Source organism: Octopus sinensis, linkage group LG14, assembly GCF_006345805.1.
Source record: "Octopus sinensis linkage group LG14, ASM634580v1, whole genome shotgun sequence".
Taxonomy (NCBI): domain Eukaryota; kingdom Metazoa; phylum Mollusca; class Cephalopoda; order Octopoda; family Octopodidae; genus Octopus; species Octopus sinensis.
In genome coordinates, this window is record NC_043010.1 from 12,198,061 (window position 1) to 12,207,163 (window position 9,103).

The 9,103-nt window shown below is 39.1% G+C and overlaps 1 protein-coding gene and 1 long non-coding RNA gene across 2 annotated transcripts; one reads left to right on the top strand and one right to left on the bottom strand.

Annotated features, from left to right (window-relative positions):
- Window positions 1-4,766: 4,766 nt before the first annotated feature.
- LOC115218985 lies at window positions 4,767-7,949 on the bottom strand. Its single transcript, XM_029789024.2, has 2 exons — window positions 7,118-7,949; window positions 4,767-5,083 (listed from the first exon to the last, which is right to left on the bottom strand). The coding sequence occupies exons 1-2, from the start codon at window positions 7,806-7,808 to the stop codon at window positions 4,788-4,790; spliced, it is 987 nt and encodes a 328-aa protein (XP_029644884.1). The 5' UTR covers window positions 7,809-7,949; the 3' UTR covers window positions 4,767-4,787.
- Window positions 6,662-7,520, top strand: LOC118765888. The gene is made up of 2 exons (XR_005001798.1): window positions 6,662-6,800; window positions 7,049-7,520. It is a non-coding gene; the product is annotated as an uncharacterized LOC118765888 (long non-coding RNA).
- Window positions 7,950-9,103: the final 1,154 nt, after the last annotated feature.

The window sequence follows — 9,103 nt, forward strand, 5'->3', positions numbered from 1 at the left end:
AGTTTCGTATCAATCAATTTGCATCACAAATGAATGAATTAATTAATAATAATTAACATAAAATTTCTTATTCAGAAATATAGGACTTAATTCTAATAAAGTAACTTATTTGAAGCATTGCCTCTTTTCGTTAACAGAAAGGAAAAGATGCAATTTAATCTTTTTATTTTGTTTTTTTCTTTTTTTTTTAATGTTGGTAAACTTAGATTTTTAAATGTCAGCCTCGTTGTGAAATGTAAACAAATGTTGCATTTCAGATCCGAAAGGGGTGGAGTCCGGATCCAAAGCACCTTCATACATAAATAAACGGCGAGAACTTCTTTTGTTGTTGCTTCGCTTTTTTCAATAGTTTTCACGCATTTTTTATATGGTGTTCTATCGCCTCGACGAATTAAATGTTTTCAGTATGAAAGATTATGATTATGCTAAAAAAAAAAAAAAAAAATTCACAGGAGTGGCTGTGTGGTAGGTAGTTTGCCTACCAACCACATGGTTCTGGGTTCAGTCCCACTGCGTGGCATCTTGGGCAAGTGTCTTCTGCTATAGCCCCGGGCCGACCAATGCCTTGTGAGTGGATTTGGTAGACGGAAACTGAAAGAAGCCTGTCGTATATATGTATATATATATATATATATATATATATATATATATATATATGTATGTATGTGTCTGTGTTTGTCCCCCTAGCATTGCTTGACAACCGATGCTGGTGTGTTTACGTCCCCGTCACATAGCGGTTCGGCAAAAGAGACCGATAGAATAAGTACTGGGCTTACAAAGAATAACTCCCGGGGTCGATTTGCTCGACTAAAGGCAGTGCTCCAGCATGGCCGCAGTCAGATGACTGAAACAAGTAAAAGAGTAAAAGAGTAATATTTTGGTGAATTTTTCAGCGGAAATTTTTAACAGGTGATTGCAACCTCGTGGGAGAAGATAACTGACATGTATCAAGGATTTTTTTTCTTTCCTTTATCTATTTTCTTTTTGGCGAGACTTCCTTTTGTACCCCACTCCACAAAAAACACCCCTTTTTTATTTTTTTTCCTAAACAAACCCCTGTTTTCGGCTGGGAAAAATACGAAAAAATTAGCATCTTGAAATCCCCCACTCCCAATTTCTTCATTTTTGACTCGTTTTTCAGAATTTTTTTTTTTTCAAAATATGCGGTAAAATACGGAGATTATGATTCTGAAAAAAATGTCCAAAAATTTTTGAAGTTAGGGTTAGGGTTTTAGGATTACGGTTAAGGATAGGGTTAGGGAAAAAAGTGAAAAATTAAGAAATTGGGGGGAAGGGGGCCGAAATTTCAAAATGACGATTTTTTTCCTGGAATCTCCGTATCCGAAAACAACGGTTTTTGGAAAAAATAATTGGGAGAAAGTCTTCCCTCTTTTTTTCCACACAGCAGAGATGCCACCACCCAACAAAATTTTAAATTTCTACAATTTTCATGCTCTTTTTTTTTTTTTTTTTCCTTCAAGAAACAGTGATAAGTCTTCCAGAACTACTGCATCCAAAACATCTGGTGCTACTTAAATACAGGTGATACGTACACAACATTTTAAATATACGTTATGTGGACATGTAATGACACCCTAACCATAACCCTAAAACTAACCCTCCCCTTCATATCATTACATTGATGCAGTGGGACCTCTGTATTTAAGTAGTGCCAAATATCCTCCTTTTACATTTTTCAAATTCTTTTCCAGCTTGTTTCTCTTTCTCTCTTTCTCTTTTACTTGTTTCAGTCATTTGACTGCGGCCATGCTGGAGCACCGCCTTTAATCGAGCAACTCGACCCCGGGACTTATTCTTTTGTAAGCCCAGTACTTATTCTATCGGTCTTTTTTGCCGAACCGCTAAGTAACGGGGACATAAACACACCAGCATCGGTTGTCAAGCAATGCTAGGGGGACAAACACACACATGCATATATATACATATATACGACGGGCTTCTTTCAGTTTCCGTCTACCAAATCCACTCACAAGGCTTTGGTTGGCCTGGGGCTATAGCAGAAGACACTTGCCCAAGGTGCCACGCAGTGGGACTGAACCCGGAACCATGTGGCTGGTAAACAAGCTACTTACCACACAGCCACTCCTGCGCCTGTTTATTTATTTATTTTTGTATGTTTGGAAAGGTGGGCAGTATGATTCGAAAAACAAATTTTGTGATCTTTTGCACCTAAGAAAGCACTTTCAGAAATAGCAAAAGTTATGAATGATTCAAGGTCTCTGAGAAACAAGAGATAAACTACTGCAGCTTCTTTCATTTTGTGTATGTGTGTGCATGGTACCAATTGTAAAAGCTTCTTTGTGACTGAGTATACAAATTATAAAAGTGTCTTGTATGTGTGCATGTGTGTGTGTCAGCACACGTGCTCAGATTATTCAAAAACGTCTTTTGTTTTGCATGTGTGCAGGAGAAAAATATAATTATGAAAAAGGAACACAAAGATATTACATTGACATGGATCTAGTCTTTCTCACTTCTTAATCATATAATTATGAAAAAAGAACACAAAAATATTCTTTCTACACAAGTCCTAATTTTTCAGTTAGGCCTTGTTTAGAATTACATTGACCCGGATCTAATCTTTCTCACTTCTTCTTAATCATTCAGACATATTGTACCCATTTTGTAAGCTGTGACCAATGGTCATTGAGTTAACAATGACAATTTGTCTCTTGTTGATATCAATACTAAACCAGCTGCGGGTAGTAAGCTATGAAATTTTTTAATTCTCTCACTTTTTTGTAATTCAGACCACCTCATAATCCCAGCAAACAAAATGGAAAACACATCGCTCTGGAGGATGGCAAGGGAGATGCTATGGAACAGCCACTCTGACTCACAGGTCTCATACTTGCAGATAGCCATCATCTCTTTCTCCTTTATATATTCTCCATGCTCATAAGCTCTCTTAATAGTATAAGTTTATTTCAACATCAGTAACAGAAAGTGTGCAGTTATTCTTCATGACACGCCTCACACCTCTGAGTCTCACATCATAGAACGTACGCAAACCATTTTTTTTTTTTGCCTCTCCCTTTGCAAGCTATTTAACATTTTACTCAGCTGCTCCCTTCCTTCCTGGCTTCTTAAGTATGACTATATGATTTTAATACTCTATTTAGAGTGACGCTAGGAAGGGCACCCTGGCATTTGGAAGGGCATCCTTGGCGTTAGGAAGGGCATCCAGCTGTAGAAACTCTGCCAAATCAAGATTGGAGACTGGTGCAGCCATCTGGTTCACCAGCCCTCAGTCAAAATCGTCCAATCCGTGCTAGCATGGAAAGCGGACATTAAATGATGATGATGATGATGATTTACAGTACTATTCCACCACATTTTCAGCTTGTGTTGAACTGGAACCTTGCACCAACCACAGGCTTCATCTGCAGCCTGCAACAGATTGCTAATAACTTCCAGATCTTCTGTGCTGAAAAGTCTCTATCTTGTCTTTCTTCCTGTCATAAGTATCAGCTAGAGTGGAGGCGCAATGGCCCAGGGGTTAGGGCAGCGGACTCGCGGTCATAAGATCGTGGTTTCGATTCCTAGACCGGGCGTTGTGAGTGTTTATTGAGCGAAAACACCTAAAAGCCCCACGAGGCTCCGGCAGGAGATGGTGGTGATCCCTGCTGTACTCTTTCACCACAACTTTCTCTCACTCTTACTTCCTGTTTCTGTTGTACCTGTATTTCAAGGGGCTGGCCTTGTCACTCTCTGTGAATATTCCCGAGAACTACGTTAAGGGTGCACGTGTCTGTGGAGTGCTCAGCCACTTACACATTAATTTCACGAGCAGGCTGTTCCGTTGATTCGGATCAACCGGAACCCTCATCGTCGTAACCGACGGAGTGCTTCCACTATCAGCTAGAATCTCTCAGAATCTAGCTGGAGGTTCTTTTACCTTCCATGTCATCTTTCTCCAAATTGTACTCTGTCTCTGAGTCTATCAATCTCATACTCTAAAGTAACTAATCACTCATCTATGCTGGTGCTTTCTTCACTAGAGAAACACTTAGCTTTTACAAGCATCTACCTGTCTTGTTTGCTCATGAGAATGAAGTCGGTGTTTGCCTAATATTTAGATGATAAGGTGGCTGGTCAACTACTTGAATTTCTGTTGTAAATGTTTGCACCATATAACTTGAGTTTTGATCACAAAACTATAAGCTATCATAATATTGTTTCATTATGCTAAAGGTTTTTATGATAATAAGCTAGACAACAATTGAGGTTATTGAAAAATTTATATTTAGGTAACTTATATTGTTAGAAGTGGAGGCACATGGCCTAGAGGTTAGAACAGCGGACTTGCGGTTGAGGGATCGTGGGTTCGAATCTCAGACAGGGCAATGTGTGTGTTTATGAGCAAAACACCTAAGTTCCATGTGGCTCCAGCAGAAAGTAATGGCAAACTTCTGCTGACTCTTTCGCCACAATTTTCTCTCACTCTTTCCTCCTATATCTAGCAGCTCACCTGCAATGGACCAGCGTCCATCCAGGTGGGAAACCTATACGCCAATGGAACTGGAGAAACTGGTCCATTATGAGCCAGGCATGGCTTGAGAAGGAACAAACATATTGTTAGAAACAATGCCAAATATTTAGCACAGCTCAGCAGGTGTAAATTTCATAGTATCACATTATTCAGATAAGAACCTCTCTGTACACAATATGTTTTGTAACATAACTGAACACAGGCTTAAATGTTGGACAAGAATTATGAGAGAAAAAAAAACTAAATTAAGTAGAAAAATATAAAATCAAATTTATTAGACTTTATACAAATGTTTGATACAATAAATGAGAGCAGCAAATTTATCATTATTCCTAAAATGAGATCTCCACATAAATTCGGTTAAATAAGAGTGAAATAAGGCTTTATTATTTATTGAATGTTTACGTTGCAATTTTTGTTTAACTCTCAGCCACATCCCATCAATATTTTGGGTGTGGATCTCCGGATCATTTGGATTTTCATAGTCTATATATTCATGAGTGTATATGCCTTGTTCAATCTGGTCAATTTGAAGATATTCAGCCCATATATCTGATATAATATGAGTGCCTGTAATGAAGATGATAGTTTATACAGAAATGATGACTTATTTGTAGAACTAAAATGAGGTGTTTCATTAATACATTTTCCAAAGGACAAAATGAGCAAAAAGATTTAATCAAGTGGACCAGGGGCAAATTGGCTGTGCATCAGGACCCCTACTTTCGGTGACCACAGCCACCTCCCCAGAACCTGATTCCAATGTCTTTCCTTGGGCATGGATACATTGAAACTCTGACGTCCGGCAGCTGACTTGGCAGACACCCATAAAATTATTAACCATTTTACAAACTAACTCTGAGCACCTTTTCAAACTCCACCTGTCTAACACCCGTGGACATATTTACAAAGTCAGAAAACAGCACAACTCCCATGACTTTAGGAAACATTTTTTCACGCTGAGAGTTGCTGAAGCATGGAACAAACTGCCGGCATCAGTTGTTAGTTGTCAGAGCACTGCATCCTTCAAAACTTCCATGCTTCCTGAGATTCGCCAACACTACACCTGATTTCCCCCCCTCCATACACACGCAAGCATGTATCTGACTCATACACTGTTCACTTTCCAGATATTTCCCATTTTTGTAACTTTTTCTAACAAGTAAACATCATTTTCTTGGAGAGTTGCGCTTCTAAATTGTTAGTGCGATAGGGAAAAAGAAAAAAATTTAGCCAAGGATTGTGACCTTTGAATATCAGGCTCTGCGGTACTACTTAAGAAGAGTGGTCCCGGTGCGCGCACTCGCGCATCCGCACTAGTTAGTCGTGACTAGTCGATCCTACAACGACTACCTAGCAAAGTAAATAAAACACAAAATAAATCATTTTTTTACACAAAGTAAATAATTTTTTGGATCTTTTCTAAAAGAAGGCCAGATTTTTCTAGTTAACTAAATAATTTGAAACTTCGTATACTGGTAGAATGTGTCAAAAGAAAACATTAATTTCAACTAGTTTTTTTGAGAAAAATGTATTTTATAAGTTTAAACGTAGTTTAAATCTGCAATTTTAACCAATTGTATTGTCTGTTTTGTTAAAACAAAGTACATAAAACGCAAAAACACAAAGTAAGGATCGACTAGTTAGCGCGGATGCGCGAGTACGCGCACCGGGATCACTCTTCTAAGTAGTACCAGGCTCTGCTTTCATTTTTCAAACTACAGCTGGTATAATTTTGTTTAATCCGGTCTCCTGAAGTTAAACTACAATATATACATATCTTTAAAAGACCCTTCCGTTTGTGTGTGTGTTTCAAATTCGAAGAGTCCAGATATATATATGCGTGTGTGTCTGTGTTTGTCCCCCTAGCATTGCTTGACAACCGATGCTGGTGTGTTTATGTCCCCGTTACTTAGCGATTCGGCAAAAAGAGACCGATAGAATAAGTACTGGGCTTACAAAAGAATAAGTCCCGGGGTCGAGTTGATCGATTAAAGGCGGTGCCCCAGCATGGCCGCAGTCAAATGACTGAAACAAGTAAAAGAATAAACTATTCATTTTAAGTATTGTTAAATATTAACCGTTGTTTAGTCCTAGGTCGCTGGCCGTCAAAAGAAATTGTAGAAGAAGCAGTTTGACAACGTGCCCCCTTTATCTAAGAATCCCCAACAGGGAGAACGAAAGAAAAGTAAAGGCAAAGCTGGATTTTAGGAATAGTATATCGAAACGACGACCACACAAACCAAAGGAAGGCGAAAGTAAAGAATACGAACACCCGGTGTTTAGGGTTAGGGTTAAGGTTACGGCGAGGTGGCAGAAACGTTAGCACGCCGGCCGAAATGCTTAGCGGGATTTCGTCTGCCGCTACGTTCTGAGTTCAAATTCCGCCGAGGTCGACTTTGCCTTTCATCCTTTCGGGGTCGATTAAATAAGTACCAGTTACGCACTGGGGTCGATATAATCGATTTAATCCGTTTGTCCTTGTTTATCTCCTCTGTGTTTAGCCCCTTGTGGGTAGTAAAGAAATAGGTTAAGGTTACGCCGAAAATGGGTGATGTGCGTATTCTTTACCTCCGCTCCAAAGGAAACTTGATTTTGTCATACCTGGTAAAATCCATCGGATAATTGCAGCTTCGAACGCGTCTTTATTTTCATGTTCAATAGGTACAAGGAAACATTTGTCAGTGCCACGTTCGATCCCACCAAAAACACGAAATCCTTTCAAATGCCTTTTATTGGATTTAGATCTGGAAAATGTAGTTATATCTATTTCGACGACTTTTGGTTCACCTGTCTGTAAATCGAAGCCGCCTATCTCAGGTGCGTCATCTATTTCAGTGGGATGGTCTTCCAGAAACCGTTCTAGTAGTTCTCGGATGAGCCTGAACAGGTCAATAGTTGACTTTGCACAAACATTTGTCTCATGAGTGATTTCATTATGTAGATAATCTCTTGACCACATATACATAAGCCATATGAATGTTGTCAGCGAGAGGTGACTATTCTCGAAAAAGGACCCCTTCCGGATCGATCGGACGAAGTTATGCTTCCGACATCTCCACCGTTTTCCATCGATAATATCTTTCTGGTTTATAAATGTACATTGTTTGTCACAAACGAGACACCTAAAAGAATTGCTTATGAGTTTATATCTTGCTAACCATGTAACTGCTACATCTTTTGTGGAAGTTTGTTGAAAGAGATCAGAAAATGTCCAAGACTCTTGCCTAATGTTTTCGTCATCGACGATGTCGGTGCAAATCACTTTCCGAATTGGGCGATTACCGCGGGACATGGCAAAGAACGTAAACAATAATATTGGCTTTATGCGAAACTAATGCTATGAAAAAATTACTAATTTCGTATAAATTGCTTTACGTTACGGAAAATGTTCGGGCACTACTGAACTATAGAGGTCCCGATGCATCTACGTAACGATATGTTTATACAGCAGTGGTTTTCAACCAGGGTTCCCCCCAGTACAGTCCAGGGGTTCCGCAAGAAGTTACAAAACTGCTAAAATCGGCAGTAATTTTTAATTCTCCTGTGCAGATATTTGTGCATAAAACCATTAAATTATTGCACAGGGGTTCCTCGAGCCAGTGAAATGTTTCCTTGGGGTTCCGCTCCAGCAAAAAGTTTGAAAAGCACTGTTTTAGGGGGTTAGGATTAGAGTTAGGTTTATGTAGATGCGTTGGGGCCTCTGTATTTAAGTAGTACCAAAATTCGTTGTTAATACACAAAATAATTAATCTGAATTTCCCTTAGTTCCATAAATAATTTGTTTGAAGTATTACAAAAGTAATGTGATCTGAGGTACTACTAGCGAATAGTGGTCCCAGTGCGCGCGCTCGCGTATTCACGCTAGCTAGTCGTGACAAGTCGATCCTTACTTTGTGTGTTATTTACTTTGTTTAAAAAATTACTTACTTTGCGTTTTTGTGTTTTATTTATTTTGTTTAACAAAACTTATTTACTTTGGGTAAAAAAATTATTTATTTTGTGTTTTATTTACTTCGCTAGGTAGTCGTTGTAGGATCGACTATTTACGACTAGCTAGTGCGGATGCGCAACTGCGTGTTCGCTAGTAGTACCTATTTCTTTACTATCCACAAGGGGCTAAACATAGAGAGGACAAACAAGGACAGACATAGGTATTTAGTCGATTACATCGAATCCAGTGCGTAACTGGTACTTAATTTATCGACCCCGAAAGGATGAAAGGTAAAGTCGACCTCGGTGGAATTTGAACTCACAACGTAACGGCAGACGAAATACTGCTAAGCATTTCGCCCGGCGTGTTAACGATTCTGCCAGTACCGTGATCTGATATATTGGCGATATACTTAATATTTTGAGGTTATAAGCTTCGCTGTGTAATATAAACAAACCTTTATGCATCTCCGCGGCGTGCAAAATATTGGAATTGCCCTGACTATTTGTAGATTTATTGAGAACACGTGACTTCGTTTTATGGCCCAGAGAAATTTATAGGGTATAGCTATAGTTTATAGGCACAGGCATGGTTGTGTCGTAAGAAATTTGCTTCCTAACCACATGGTTCTGGGTTCAATCCCACTGCGTAGCATC

Bases quoted from the DNA above. Each gene is read 5' to 3' on its own strand.
- LOC115218985 (XM_029789024.2), bottom strand. From the start codon at position 7,808: ATGTCCCGCGGTAATCGCCCAATTCGGAAAGTGATTTGCACCGACATC. The intron at 5,084-7,117 runs GTATGACAAAAT...TCTTCATTACAG, and splicing joins TATCCGATGGATTTTACCAG to GCACTCATATTATATCAGAT.